Source organism: Nelusetta ayraudi, unplaced genomic scaffold (genome assembly GCF_046127955.1).
Source record: "Nelusetta ayraudi isolate G7.1 ecotype Tasmania unplaced genomic scaffold, CSIRO-AGI_Nayr_v1 ptg000056l, whole genome shotgun sequence".
NCBI lineage: Eukaryota > Metazoa > Chordata > Actinopteri > Tetraodontiformes > Monacanthidae > Nelusetta > Nelusetta ayraudi.
This window is the reverse complement of record NW_027466106.1, coordinates 2,717,615-2,733,448: the sequence shown is the minus strand read 5'-3', so window position 1 is coordinate 2,733,448 and position 15,834 is coordinate 2,717,615. Positions and strand designations below refer to the sequence as shown.

Here is a 15,834-nt window from a genome sequence, read left to right as displayed (position 1 = left end):
TTGTTGCAGCGTTGGTCGAAACGCGTCGCTTCAGTTGTTTTCTGTGGATTCACCAGCAGGTTGAAATGTAAGAAGAAGAAAAAAAAAAATCCCAAAGCCCCAGAGAGGAAGCGCCCAATCTGCTCTGACAGGTCGAATTTGTTGATCTAGCACAGACGTGGGCAAACTGCGGCCCGTGGGGCCAGACGCGGCCCGTTAAGCTATTTAACCCGGCCCGCCGAACTTGAAGAAATTATATTGATAGCAAGGAAGTCATAAGATAGCTGTTTTCCATCCATTCTTTCAGTGTTTTTAAGAGTCTTTTCAATAAAGAAGTAAATACCGTGGGGATCCAAAGACACATTTTGTTGTAACACTTTTTATTTTTCAATAGTTCACCAAATCACTCCATCCATTTCCTCCTGCTACAGCTCCCTGACATCAAATTTTTACAACCCATTGTGGCCCCGCCAGTCAAAAGGTTTGCCCACCTCCAATCTGGCAGGTGTCTTTTTCATTCCAGTCAAAAGCTCTGTCCCATTATGTGGAGAATCATATTTCAAAGTCAAAGGACAGGTCTGACTGCATTTCGTTTGAGTGCAGCCCTGAATCATGGCGGACTGTGGTTCCCACACTGTGGAGAGTCTCCTGTTGTGGAGCGGCGGCGCGTGAAGATTTCTTACCGCGGGTTTTCTTTCTCAAAAGCGAAGCGTGCCGGCTCCACTTTTAAGACTTTGGCCGCTTTGTCTGGGGAAACTCATTTGCTTTTTTGTTGTTGTTGTTGTTGACTCCCTCCCCTCCCGTCGAAGACTTATTCTTGCATGAACAAGAAATTTGCATGCGGGTATTACCTTTCAGAAACTGTTTGAGTTACGTTTGTTTTATTTGACCGGAGTCTGCCAGCCTTTTTCTTTCTGAAGCGCTTGCCCGTTTGCATTCGGTAGGCACAAGATTTTGTATTCATGGGCAACTTGACACATTTTGAGCTTTAAGAAAGGAAAGACCTAATTCATGTAGGTCCAATTTAGTGATACTTATCAAACGCAAGGAAGAATGAATTGCGGGCAGAAGTCAAAGCAGCTAATCAATCCTAAAAAGGAAATGAAGCCCACAGGGCAGCTGTGCAAAGCTTAATTACAATCTAGGTTGTTTTTTTTTCCCCCCTGAAAGCAAAACATGTGCAGGAAACACCGCAAAACGCAGTGTGGTGAAATTCCAACACTAAGTGCATACAGAGAATCAAAATACTCTGCCGAGGATGAATGGAAACCTGCCGCATTCGAAACATGTTTTTTTTTTTTATCAAATTGAAGCACGAAAAAGTGACGTTGCGACCTAGCCACATTTTGTCATGTTTGTCTCGTCTGTAGTAGTCTGGTACCGTTAGCATGCTAGCTATTGTCGGTAGCCATCCATTATAGAATTTGAGAGAATTTGATGACAGAAAACTCTTGATGAAGATCAAGTAACTGAACGGAGGAGAAAGGGGAACTTTTTTGCGGTCGTCTGTTGTAATGGAAACTTAATATAACTGTAAAGTTCAGCCCTAATTAGCTTCCCTCACACGATGCTAATCTGCGGTTCACCCCGTAGGCAAAATATTCCGTCTCATTCCGCTTCAGTTGACATATTGTTATACAAGCTCTCGTTGTTGTAAAGCCTTGAAGGTTTTTTTTTGTTGGTCCAACTATGGTCCAAATATTCATATCAAAAAAGGGGATGAGCCGCTGCTACCGCGACACTTTAACACTTTGGAGAGTTGAAAAGAAGACGGCGACCGGAGACCAGCTGGCCGCGGTGACTCGCTTTTATCAGCGTGCTCGTGCACTTCTTGAGGGAGCAGACGGTGTGAAATTGCAGGAAGGTGAATGTTGAGGCTCGGCTTAGTAAGTTGTGTGTATCGAAGCCCACGTAGCAGGTGTGCCGGGCCAGAGCCGCTAGTGCCGCTGCCGCCGCCGCTCCTGCTTCTGATTTGACAGAATCAAATCCCACGCATCTCCCGTCGGCGACGCCGGGGTTTTCACTACATCACACCCCACCACCACCACCACCACCCCCACCCCACCTTTGTTGATACATCAGCTTTACGTACGTCCAACTGCCGTGACTTGTGCCCACTTTCCCAGAAGTCATTTGCAGCCTTGCTGTGCAATGTTTGCTCTCTTTCACTCTCTCTCTCGTCGTGGGTGTAGCTGACAGGGGAAAAAAAAAAAAAAAAAAAAATGGACTCCAACTTCAATATTTGCCCTCTGTCCACTTTTATTTATTTGCGCCCTGAGTCTCTCGGCAGGACACAAAAGGCGCAAAGATTCGTTTAAACACCCCCCCCCCCCCTCCCAGATCAGCAGGCAAGGAGGAAGAGGAGGAGTGGATGCAGCACGCCCAGCGTTGACACCAGGACATGTAACGTTAACCAGATCAGTGAGTGACATCCTCCTTCTACTCGCACGCTGTATTATGTAAGCAGGCGCAGATGGAAAGGACAGCCCCACCAGTAGCAGCAGCAGCAGTCGCCCACCCAGTCATTTAATAAGAAGATGAAAAAGTGCGCAGCGAGGCGGTGGAGGGGACAAGGCGTTACACAAGGAATGACGGGACGATGAGAGGAGTTTCACCGGCGGACGGAGGAAGTCGGCGTGTTATCCCCTCCGTGCCTCCCAGCGTTCCGTATTTATAGAAATTAACCTTGGAACAGGAAATGTGGTGGGCGGCTCGGCCCGAGCAGGAAGCACAGAGGCCTCATTCCACACGTCCCTGCAAGCCAACCAGCGGTAATTGGCTTACACATTTTTCCAAGGATTACCACTCGGCCCTTATTTGTATTTACGGGGGGCAGGGGGAAAAAAAGACGAGAGGAAAAAATATTGAAATATTTGCTTTGGCTCACTCGGGCGACTGTCAAAACACCGAGTGTCCACCGGCCGCCTTTCCGGCTGACAGTTGGGGGACTGAAAAAAAAAATTAATTCAATAAATTGAATGACTCAGTCAAGTTTGTCTAACTTTAGTTTGTCTTCACCTTTTATCCTTCCTAACGTTTTTTTTTTTTGTTTTTTTTTTAACCCTCCTTCTGGTCTCATACTTTAGTCATAATTTGAAGTTCCTCTTGTAATAATAATGCCAACATGTATGACAGAAAAACCTCTGGACCCTCCAGACAAATAGCAAATAGCATCCAGACAAATAGTTTTTCCTTTCTGACAGTGCCCTTCTTGACATGAGGGAGAGCTGGTTTGCAGACCTGCATGTATTTATTATTGCTATTATTATTATTGGATTTGTTGTTGTTATTATTATTATTATTACTACACAAAGCAAGCGAATTCTGCACAAACAGCTGTCTCAGTGCCTTAATTAACACTCTTTTGTGTTTCAGAAATGAGGCAGAATTAGACCCGGAAATAACAATTAGACATCTGACAGTTTATCCCTTTTGAAATTCTCAAAATCCAATCCACGCCCCCCCTCCCATAGATAGTGAAATAAATAGATAAACCGCCGCAGGCTTCACTCCCGTGATTAAAACGCTGAGGAAGAAATTGACCCGGCATGTCGGGAGTCAAAGGTACCTGGCATTTTGCTCCGGCGTGTGCACGTCTCCCTCCCACCCCCTCTATGCGCGCGTGCTCGCGCGTGCGTGTGCGCCGCTCTCCCCGAGCTGCCGAGCCTCATGAATGAATGAATTTGCGCGCGCCTCATTCGCCGGGTGTGCCACCTGCCGGTGCGTCACGGCCCCCTTCGACCAATCCCGTCGCGTCGCTCCCTCGTCCAAGCCGCGGAGATCCCGCGGCTCCTCTCACACCGGCGGCCAGTCTCCGGCTCGGTGACCGGAGAAAGAGGAGCCTCGCCAGCTGCGGACTGTTTAGGCGCACCGCTGCGTCTCGGATGGACTTGCAGCTCCCCCCCCCGCCGCCGCCGCCGCCGCCGCACAGGGACCCGGCCAAGTTTGAGTGGATTGCAAATTTCTCCTCGGTTGGCTTTCTGCGCAGCTCCAGCTATTATGAGGTAAGGGCAACATTTTCTTTTCTGTTTTTCTCTGAACTTTTGGGAGGTCGCGAGACGCTGCGAGGTCGTTTACGCACTGCTCGCTCTGCCGCACGACGCGCGTCGCAGTGAGAGACGGACTTTTTACGCGTGTATCCCCGTGCGATATGTTTATTTTGAGTACTGGCGCTACACAATTAAAGTGCGGAGGGAGGGGGGGGAAGAAGCAAGTTTGGCACAGTGTTGAAGTGGCGAGTGCTGCCCGGCTCAGCATCCCTGCCCATCCCTCCGACCCCCCCGCTTCTCCCAACAACACGCAGCGCTTCGCCTCCTGCCAATACCCAGGAAAACAGGTTCAGTCGCGTTTGTGCTCTTTTACAAAGTGAAAGTTGGTTGAGACATTGTGTCGTTTTTTTTTTTTTTTTTTTTTTTTTTAATGCGCACAAGCGGCCCAGTCTTTGATATTTTAAGGGAGCCCTGCTTCTGCTGCCACACTGATTATTGTGCTTGGCAACCTGACACTGGGTGTTTGTTGCTGCGGACCGGGTGCAGGGGTGTGCAATTGATACTGTCCTTAGATGGAGGGTGGATGGCTTTCATGAATTGGGGGGGTTGACTGCTGTTTATTTATGATGCCCGTACATGGCAATGTGAAGGAATGTTCCCTCTGGGTGACCTGGGGGTGCGCTGACACTGTGCCGGATGGTGAGTGAGAGCAGAGGGAATGGCATCTGTGCCACGGCGCAAATATTTTCCTTTAAGTCCGCGGCTGCACTTATTCATCACGGGGAGGCCCGAGCGCCCGCTTTTTGACAGTACAGTAGCAGTGTGTCTGTCTGTGTGTGTGCGCGCGCGCCACAAACTATTCCCGCCGCCGCCGCCGCTTAGCCTGATAGTTTAACATTTTAATATGTTGAATCTATCAACAGCCGAGGGTGTTTTTTCTATCAATATATCAACAGAGAGGAGCCTCTGTTAGGGAACAGCGCAGCCCGGCCCCTGTGACACGGCCAGTCGCAGGGTCTGTTACTACTCTGTTAAGAGGCAGAGCAGGAATGTGTTTGGATGATTACGACTTTCCACTGCTTTGCCAGGGACGACGGAGGAGGAGAGGCGCAGCGCAGCGTGGGGCATTCAGGAGGCAAGCAGAGGGATGGAGGGACACGGATCAGGAGAGCGATGGAGCTCCCGGGTGGTGGTGGTGGTGATGAATCCTCAGATGGGGTTGAGTAACATTCCCCCATCTTTTTTTTTTAATTTATTTATTTATTATTATTATTTTTTAAAATGTCTCCTCCTCCCCCAGGCTCCCCTCTCTCACCCCTCTGATAGATGATTCCGCCGTTACGCGACGCCACCGGCGTATTGATCGTTGTTATGACTTTCACAAATGGGGCCGTGGGTGGAAGCTGCTGTGTGTGTTGCGTCGATGGCGGCGGGGGACAGAGGTGCGTGTCTCCGAGAGGCGGTGACGGTGGTGGTGGTGGTGACGGTGGTGGTGGGGCGTTAGATTAGACGTGGTGGCAGGTACCTGTTGTACCTGCGTGGGCGCCGGCAGGAAGGCAGAGCGCCAATAATTCAGTCGCTCCAAATGAAAGTCGATACGCGCTGATGTCGCGGCGCTAAAAACAGAATGCCTTTTGTTTTCCTGCTTTTTATACTCCCACCCCACCCCCCCACCCCCCGCATCGCTGACATTTGCCGTCATATTCGTTGCGGCGATTCGCCGTTTCTAACTTCTGACTTTGATGAATGAAATTGAATGCAATCTGGACATTACAGTGGAATTCCAGGGAAAGTTTAGTTGGTTGCTTCGAAGTCTAACTTTAAGACAGAAAGATGCTGCACCGATAGCTGCTAATTATTCTCAGGTCGCAACGTGACATAAAATGGCTTTGGTAGAAGTTTAAGAATAATAGATAGCAACACGCACTGTCAAATAAGAATGTTAATATTAAAGATGAAAGTGGTGCAAGGCCTAAGCATTTCGATCCAAAAAAAAATGAAACGCGGCCGGCAACACTTAAGTGTCCATCTTGAAAATGTTTAATAGTCTCAGTGACGGGCAACTTGCACCAAGCACAGACACATTTCCAACAAGTCTTCCTCAGTGTGCATGTTCGTCCAGCACGCCCTGGTCAAGCCAGAGTGTTGCTGGCCTTTTTCCAGTTTTTTGCTAAAAGCTAAAAAGACTTTACTCCAAACAGGTTTGCCAGTCTGTCACAACTGATCGAATTCTGTAGGTGTAAGGGGGCATTCCTGCCACTTTTGAGTGCGGTCTGGAGGTCACGCAGGTTGCCGTGGACAGCGCCGCTGCCTCAGCGCGGGAAGTTCGATTCCAGAAGTTCCACGTTCACCTTGGTTCCGCCCGGGTTCCCTCAGAGACATGCAGGTGACTCTGGATTGTCCTTGGGTGTGAATGTGAGCGCGGCTGGTTGTTTATCTCTGTAAGTGTCTCGGTAATAAAGTGGTGACTTGTCCAGGGTGTAACCTCACCTTCACCCCGGCCGGCCGGCACAGACTGCAGCCGTGCGTGTAGTCCAAGCAGTAAATATCAAGAATAAAGTGGATTAAACCTGGTCGAGGTCCTCGTAGACGTGAGTATATCAGTCACGTCACCATCTGGACGGATACCTGCAGTATCTGAAGCCCGGCTTTACCGCAGACCGCTGCCAACAGCCCATTCCGTAGAGCACTGGAGTTCAAACTCTGGCCCGTGGGCCACATTTGGCCCTGCAGTGTAGTTATATTTGGCCTGCGAGGTATTAAGCAGCATATGTTCTGCTAATACGACAAATCCCAGAATGCTCTCCTGGTATTTTGGCGTGTCAATCAGGACAGGACGTTCATTGGAGGATATTATAATGACTTAATTGGGTTTTTGTTGTTATTACATTTTTACATTAATAATTAGCTTGTGGAAAAAGGTCACTGTTGAAATTAAAGTCAGAAGGCTGCAAATAAAAAATAGGCGTACGATTTTTATTTACATTTGATTTATTTTGATGAGTTTTTTTAAATTTGGAATTCGATTTTGCACATGTGCAGTATGAAGTTATTTATTGTATAATATTAAGCTTTGCTTTGCTCCATATTCCGGGTTGAAGCAAAAGTTGTTTGGGTCCATATAAAAAGGTTCACTCGTCTATCTGGACGAAGATGTTTTCAATAGATCTCAATGTTGGCTTGCGACTTTGTCCAAGTTCTATATTTTGGTCCCACTGTGTATTTGAGTTTGAGCAACATTGTAACTTAGACAGAGTAATGGAGCAGCGAGGCCGAGCTGCTTCTGCGTGATGGGGGCAAAGCTGTCGGCAGGCAGCTCACCCTCGGGCGGAGCAGGCAACAGGAGAGAGCGGGGTGGGGGTGGGGGGGGCTGGTGAGATGAGACAAGGCGGGGTGGGGGTGCGGGGTGTTTCACAGGAGTCAGCTGGCCAAACAGACGGGGCCTAACTGACTGACTCCCCCCGTTGGGTTTCATTAAAGCTCGTCTTGACGTTAAAGCCCGTTTAATCCACTCTCGCAGCCATGCCGACCACAACAGGGCTGTTTGCGGCGTCTCTATCTTTAGCAGTCAGCGCCCGGCCAGAAACTTTTCCATCTCGGCTCCATTATTAAAGCAATTGCGTAAAATTACCCCCCTCCGCCCCCCCTCGTCCCCTCTCAACTCAACCTCTAAAAGCCTCAAATGACAAGGTATTTTTCTTACTTTGAAGGAAACGGCTCTGCAGCCATGACAGGAGGGGTTTTCAGCATCAGTCGCTCCAGTGTCATGTGATGCAACTTGTCTGTCTGCAACTCTGCTGCACCTCTCTCACCTCCGTTACTCCCTGTGCAACGCGAGCTTCCCCCCACTTGTCGCTTTGCTTGCAGCTAGTTTTGCTTCTTTGTCCAATGGTGTCAAGTTCCCTCTCGAGAAGACCTGTGAGGTTTTTTGTTTGTTTGTTGTGTTGTTGTTGCCGTCACAGACCAGTTTCTTGGTGTTGTTCCCACCCGCGTAGCATAACACACCTGCTCGCTGCACCTTGCTGGGGCAGCAGGTTGCTTAGCATCTTGCACTCTTGGGAAATGGTTTAATGGGTTTGTTTATTCATTGGAAATGTAATTTTCATTAAAATCCTGCAAATAGTGTGCATTTTTTATTGCATTACAATAAGGTGCATTACTGCAGATGCAATTGGGACTATATAGGAAATCTGCCTTACAGTGACGCTCATGCTTTGCTCACGTTTTACAAGCTTTCCACGAGCGTCGCCCAGCGTAGCAGCTTATTAGCAAGCGATAAGGTGCTCACCGCTTTGGAGAGTTGGGGGGGGGGGGCGACAACGCAACTCCGTGTTTACCTTAGGATATTGTGCGTGTTCTGCACACACCGACACGTCCGGGGCGGAGGTAATGGCTGCGAGTTACGGCTCGGGGGTCAGGTGCTGGCCCAGTGGAGGGCTGATTCACGCAGGTCACGGATGTGGTGGCGTCTGCCGGGAACATCCAGGCGTCGGACTCAGTGCGACGGCTCACCTTTGCCTTCAAAACGTTTAATTAACCCCTGCGCTCAGGAATCGCTCAGAGTTTTCTCCCCTCAGGTAGAGTGTCTGCCGCCTCCTCGTCCCTCCCCGTCCACCCTCTGGGGGTGGAATTCATATTCCCCTCTAATATCTGACTGCTCTTTTATGTCCACGCCGTCTGTTCTGAGGGGGCAGATCAATACCAACTGGCTCGGCGTCCTTTTTCAGCGGAGGCTCCTGGGGGGGGTTTACATGCAGAAAAGACAGCAGTGTGTTCCAGGGAGACGAGTGAGTTGTATGACAAAAGGGTGATTATTCTCCTGTGAGATATTTTTCTATAAATACAAAGAGGAGAAACTAAGGAACGACGTTTTTACATCTTCCCACTGAGGAATTGAAGTAAATATACATAATAGCGCTGCAATAAAAAAAAAAAAAGGAGGAAAAAATGATGATGATGGATGTTTGACTTTGCTACCAACTCCCAATATGCAGCCATGAATTTATTCATCATAATTAATATTGCTTTCAGTTGTGGGCTCTTCATTATTCAGAGTTAATGTAGTTTTATCGATCGCATTAAAGATTGAGGCCCAGCCCAGCACAGACTCGGCCACACGCAGAATCTATTATCGGACTCCACGCAGCGGCTGCAGGAGCATCGCAGCCTCGACGCGCCGCTCGCTGCGTTGCAGAGGCTCTTTCCCAGGTTGCGCCGGTCTGCGGCTGCACGTTTGGATGTTAATAAGAAAGCAATTAACCTGTGGTGACACAGTCACTCAGCTCTGTGTCGCTCTGGCTAATGCCAGATCGTGTTTTGGGAGCAAGTGGATAATTACCCTTAAATCAGTCGGGAGTGAATTGACTGTTTGGATTTAAAATCTTCTGTAATAAATGTATAGGTCATTTTGGTTCAAACCCCAGAATTAGCCCTTCCAAAACTGCCGTTCCAGTATTTTGTGAAATTGTTCATGTGAATTGAAGTATCTTAAATTGCCTTTGTGAGTGTTGCAAAAACTTTTTACAATTTGAGAAGCATAATCTATCAGTAGCTGTGTTGCCATTGCCCCCGGAATTGTGCAAAACCTAAATATTGCAGTGAAAAACTGGTAATAGAAACGCCTAGATTTTCAGATTTTTTGAAGTATTGCTTTTATTTCGTGAAAAACTTGTCTTGGAAACGCAGCTCGTGACGCTAAGCACAACTCCCTGTAGACACCTGGTGGCTCAGCTACTGCAAGTTGGCGTTTAGTCCTTCAAATGGCCTCGAATGACCTCTGGTTCCTAGACTGGAACAATCCATGGTGGGACGCTGCCAACAGAATAGCTTATCACTTTAATGTAGTTTACACGTTCCCCTCTGAGGTGCTTAGACAGTGTCGCACTGTGAGAGACGAGCATGTGCCACAGAAATAAACATTTTGGAAATGAGGAAGCGGCTTCGGCTTCGCGGCGCAGGCCAGATTAAACTGTTATTAAATTATCACAGCAAATAAACGCAACACTGGGATGCAGTGCGGTCACACAACAGGATGACGGACCGTCCGGATGTGTTGTTTTGCTTTGTTCTTCGGATGCAATTGAAACCCGCTTCACGCAAACGGGACGCTGCCGTGTGATCCCGAATTAAAAGAGGGTTCTGCCCAGCTTTTTCATAAACAATTTCTCTGATTAAATGCACTTTGCGACACACGTGGAAGCCATTTCAGCGGACCTTGCGTGGGTTCGCTTCCGCGGTTACGATGATGGTAAAACAACAGTGACGGCTGTCGGAGGGCCGGGATTGAATTCTGCAGGAGCTCAGAGCGGAGAAAGTCTACGACGCGCGCCGACTGATGGCACGGAGTGGGGGGGTGGCGGGGTTAACGCGGGTCGCACGGAAACGAGCTGAACGGAGCTCCGTCGCACCTGCCTCACAGCGTCTCCGGTGACAGACGTGGACGCGGTTGGGCGGCGGCGGCGGCGGCGGATTGGAAATCGCCCCCTTCTGCGACTCCCACGTTCTGTTTTGTGTGACGAGTCGGCCGCGCTCTGATTACATATCGCCCGGTTGCGCACGCATGTTTGTGATTGGCGAGAGTTGCTCAGCGGCATGTGAGGCGACGACTGATGACTCGCGTCTTCCAAATGTCACAACAAGAACTTCCTCACGCAGGCCCTTAATTGAAGTGGCCTAATCACTCAGCGGCGCCGCCGTGATTACATTCCTGTCAAAAGGAGAGAGGAAAAAAAAAAAAGGAAAACGGAGTCTGACATGAAATATTGTATTTAGGTCAACAACAGGGGAGACTTCATCCTCCACCACCACCTCCACCCCGGCGCTCTCTCTGCTGTTTGCTCAGTTGTTTTGTTTCAGTCGAGCTCCTCCTCACTTTTTTTTTTTGCAATCAAAAGAGCATCAAGTGAGGCGAATTCTGCACCGGCACGCAGTCGGGATAAATAAACCTTTTCTTTTTTTTTTGATGTTGCCTGTGTTCACCTGAGGGGCCAAACCTTAAATTATTTATCCCCCATCGCTTGTTTGTTTGCTTTCTTGCTGCGGGAATTGAATGCAGGAAGAAGAAGATTTTTTTTTTTTTTCGACTTTAGCTGCTGGATTCGGACTTTAGCCACATGATAACGATCGGGATTGCTTCACTGTGCGTCAACTTTCAAAGGCTGGGTTTAATCCACACCTGGCCGCCTCTCTGAGTATAATTGGACTCGAGCTCTTTTCCCTGCCACACAATTACAGCGCCTTGGTCTCGGACGAGCGAAGTCGGTCACCGAACGGCCCTGCTGCCGTTGCTGCTGCTGCTGCTGCTGCTGCTGCTGCTGCTCCTGCTAAAAGAGAGCGGCTGATTGGCTGCTGTGCCAACCTGTTGGTGGCGATACCTGCGCCGCTGCCAGCTGTTGTGCAGAGCTGCCGTTGGAAAGTGAACAGCTGCTGCAGTGTAATTGCCCACCCAGAGCGGGAGTTTTACAGCCACTTTGGTGAGACGCACCCTCACAAGTGTTTCCCTCGGAGGCAACGTTGAGCCGCCGTTGGCCTTTGTTGAAGTGCAGCTATTGTGATTTTTTTTTAGCAGTATTACTGCGCACATAATGGATGCTTGTTATGTTGGCTGAAAAAGTCATTTTAGACGGTTATTTCTTCTTTTAAAACGCTGAATATGACCCAGTTCGGCTTCATAAATGCGTTGTGTTTTATGTGTTGTGCTGTGTTGTTTTGAACTGACAGATCCTTTGCTGTGTTGCAGTTCTCTTTTATGGGACCAGTGTAACACCATGGCTCTGGGTTTTGGCCATTTCTTCTCTGATGGAATCACAAAGATGGTTCTGAAGTGGAGCATCAGAAAAAAGTTAAAGCAACGCTGCAAAGTGTTTCTACCCTGACGCGTTTGAGTCACTAACTCAGAACCGGGCGGAATGTCACCCCTACCACTGACGCAGCGCCCCCAGCTGGCCCTGGAGATCAATAAGAAGTTTGATCGTAGTTTGTTAAAGCAATATTAATGATCAAAGTTGTCCTCCGTCATTGCACCGAAAGCAACTTTTTGACACACATGTTCACATCAAAGCCGGTCAAACATCTTGAATTTCGCCTGAGGTCCAGGTCTGACGGGGTCAACTCGCCCAATTTTCCAAAAAAGAGATTCGAGCAACGCGTTGCTCTGACATTTCCTCTCTCTTGACTTTTGATTGACATTTCTCACAGAGATGCGGCACTTGTGTCGGGGGCAGGCTGAAGATGTGGAGGCAGCCCTCTGGCTAAACTCCACGGAGGAAATCTAATCCTGGCCAACAAGATTTGAGTCCCCCAGGCGAGCCAATCAAATCCTCAAGCTGACATTTACATGAGTCGGAGGCAACAAAAACCTGACGGAAAAAAAATAAAAATAATCGCGATCCAATTTGCCGCCTTGTCCCCGCCGAGTGTGAAGACGTTCTATTTGAATGCCGCCGCCGTTCGGTCTTTCCTGCGGCGGAGCGGAAGCAGAATGAGGCGAGAGGGACGGGGATGCACGGCGAAGCCTCTGGGGATGCGAAGTGTTGCATAACAGTAACAAGCTGGCAACAACCTGATTGCGAGGTGGAGAAGGTGAAACCCTCGCCGTCCATCAACTGGATTGGAAATTTGGGGAAAAAATGAAAGGGAAAAAAAAAATGCAATATTTATCATGGCTCAGCCAGATGGATGGACGGACTGATGGACGGACGAGCTTTGAGGGGTGCTGAGGTAATTAATGGCAGGAGAGATGGATTTTATTTTATTTTTTTGTCCAATATTTGCAGCTGTCGGTGTTGATGAGGCTCTGTGTCGGTGAAACGGGCCAGAAATCTCTCCAATATTCAGGCTAGCAAGTTTGAAAATGAAGCAAAACCTCATTATAAATTGAAATGACCGCACTTAAGATAGACTTTGGAGAAGCAATCAGTTACTTTACAACATTGGCTGGAATTTTTTTTTTTTTTTTTTTTAACCCTTTACGATATTTTGCACCTTTGGCTGAATGAAAAATCCTGGCTAATAAAACAATTTCTTGATCGCAGCGGAGACAATCACTCTCTGCAGCCAGGATTTAGTCTGACTCGCTACCCCGGAAAGGATGAATAAATAAAGCATCATTTGAAGGGAGTCGCACCTAGAAACGAATGCAAAACACCGGAGTCGACGTCCCCAAAAGGATCCGGATCCTCCGGATTTTCCCCCGGCCGCTGCTTTTCCTGCCTGGTGTTCCGTGGAGGCGGCGGTGGAAACCTTTAACGCCCCCTCGGGGGGGTAAATACCACTTAGCAGAGTGATAACAATCTGATTGAGCTCATTGCGGGGAAGTGTGTGAAGCTCGCGGTGACATAACAGAAGTGGAACCACACAGGAGGAGGAGGAGGGGGGGGGGGGTAAATAAATAAATAAGTAAATGAGCCGTTCAGATTGGTCATCTGTTTTCCTGTCGTCAGTTCGTTTGTTTGTGCACGCTTGTCAGCCGGCCAAACCCGCCGTTGGGGGAAGGATTTTTTTTTTTTTCTCCAAATTTTATTTCATACAACCTTGAACTTGGGTCTAGAATCATCCGACTCCGAGGTATCGCTGAAACGGGGGGGAGAACCGTTGCGGGACTAGACAGCACGAATACGTTGGCTGGAGTGGCGTCGTCGTCGGGATGAAAAGCAGGCCAGCAGCAGAAGAGGGGATGGATGGAAATGCCTGGCACGTCTCCATACAAGCGCTTTTCTGGCAGTGTGTTGTCGGGACAGAAAAAGAAAAGAGAAGAAAAAAGAAAGAAAGCTGTTTATTGGCTTAGTACCCTCCGTGTTTCTTTGAAATGTAATCATCACCCAAACTGGCCTTATTTATTGTATATACAGGCAGCTCCCGGAGTCGCAGGAGCTTTATTATTTATCAATATTTAGTTAGCTGAATATATGGCGTAAACGTCCGCGTACAACGACTGAGGCTGCCCGAGTTGAAAAACCAGGAGTCCTGGCATTAAATCTCCCCGACCAGGAAGGAAAAGGCTCCGGCAGGCGGCCCAGCCGAACACGGAGACAATGAGGGTGCGACTTTCCATGCAAGCTAAAGAAGAGTGATCAAGATTGATCTGCAGCCCGATCGCAGATGGTTCACTTCCGAAATCTCATTCACCCGTCTTGCAGAGCTTCGCGTCAAAGCGCTTTTTAGTCCAAATTCGGGATTTCTTTGGCCAGTCGCCTTCCTTGGAGTTTTTGTGAAAGTAGGAAGTTGCTTTTTTTTTGTGCCTGCTGTCTTTATACGCCCAAGTGCAAGATCTGAAGTACCTGCGAGTTCAAGTCTAGGGGTAACGGAAACGCAGCTACTGACACAGGGTTTTTCACTGGCTTTAAAGTGAAATAAGTTTGTAAAGAAATAGATAAAGCAACTTCATGATACACAATACAAGGAGCTTCCAGGACGACTTCCTGTTGGTTCCTCTCATTCTCAGTCCAGCTCCTCCAGCCGTGTTTCACTTGTTGCCGACGGGCTCTCGGTAAACTCCCGGAGTTTTCCTCCGTGTCTGCGCCACCTCCTACGCCGTCCCGCCGCCGCTGTTTGTTTGTTTAACCACTCGTCCCTTATCCAGATTAGTCTCACCAAAGCTCTTTAAATTAATCTCATTAAATCTCTTTTCCAAGAAGAAACGTTGAGGGGGCCCGCTTCAGAGTTCTGCAGCCACCAGGGCTCCTATCATTGCTTCACTCACTTTCTGGCTAATCCTCAGCTGCTGAGAACCACCGGGGGAGCGCGGCGACTCCTCGCAAACTCCTTTTATTTATTTTTTATTTTGTTTTCTACATTGCCCATCAGCATTGGAGGAGCTACTGTGCTAAATTGAATTTGAAGAGCCTGTGAAACACAAGTCGACTGGTAATGCGGCGCGGCTCTTTGCTGTCCATACATCATAATCAGCATGTGACAAAGATTATTTACATTGTTCCCCATCCAATATTTGTGTTCCTTCCCTCTTTCTTTATTTTTCGAATTACATTTCCATCTTTAGTTCGCCAGCACTATCTCCCGCTAAGGTGACGGCGGTTAATCACGCCGCCGCCGCCGCAGTCCATGTGTTTTAATTAGCAGCGCTTTGGTGCGGCTTATGATCGAGAGCGTTGGCCCTCGCACGGAATGCCTTGTCAGGGAGCGAGCAACATTAATAAGGTACCAGTGATGAGAGCCGGGCCCGCGGACTCCATTCGAAATACATCATCCTGTGTGTTTTGTTTTTTTTTTGCCCGAGCCCAGAGCCAGATGTCTAAATCCACCAGCATTTGTCTCGAATGAATGTTCGAGCGGCCGGGCGGCGCCCAAGAGTGAAACGAGAAGTCTGTCACCGATGTTTAAAAGCGTAGTTGCGTTCTAATGAGGTTCTCTCATTCGAAAAAAAAAAAAAAAAAATTGACGCTGGCAAAAGTTTCGGGTGCGGCCAGACGAGTCGTGGGGAGTCTGAGGAGCTGACAAACTCTGTGCTCAGGCCCTTTTAAGGTCTTAACGAAGCGGAGGCGCAGACGGTGAACGACCGGAAAGTGCGAAATGCACGGCAGGGACGATGTTGAAGGGTTTTTGACAGGATGTTCTGAATGTTTTGGGGTCCAAATTTCCACACAGAGGTGTTTCACCTGTACGACGATGTTGGTGGGACTTTTTAAGGCCGATGAGACGAGACTTCTCTGCCTCGTCGTGAGGCCTTTTAATCCTGTTGCTTCGAATTGTTTGCGTCTCGTTTATGTGAGAGACACTGCAAAGCCACCGGCTGCTGTTGCCGATGCGGTACGGCCGCCGCCATCGGTCTGTTTGTTTGTTTGCCTATTATCGAGTGTGCGAGGTCGCACAACAGGATAGCTGGAATTCAACTGGTGAAATAGACAAAACG

At 48.5% G+C, this 15,834-nt stretch overlaps 1 protein-coding gene across 3 annotated transcripts in view; it reads left to right on the top strand.

The window, feature by feature from the left end:
• Positions 1-3,655: 3,655 nt before the first annotated feature.
• The window catches only part of chrm3a (cholinergic receptor, muscarinic 3a), a 70,025-nt gene continuing 57,846 nt past the window's right edge, over positions 3,656-15,834 (top strand). For 2 of the 3 annotated variants that reach the window (XM_076038343.1, XM_076038340.1), the window contains exon 1: positions 3,656-3,983. In XM_076038343.1, the coding sequence (XP_075894458.1) occupies positions 3,979-3,983 (5 nt within the window). In that variant the 5' untranslated portion in view covers positions 3,656-3,978. The remainder of the gene's footprint in view (positions 3,984-15,834) is intronic. The other variant, XM_076038344.1, reaches the window with a different exon arrangement.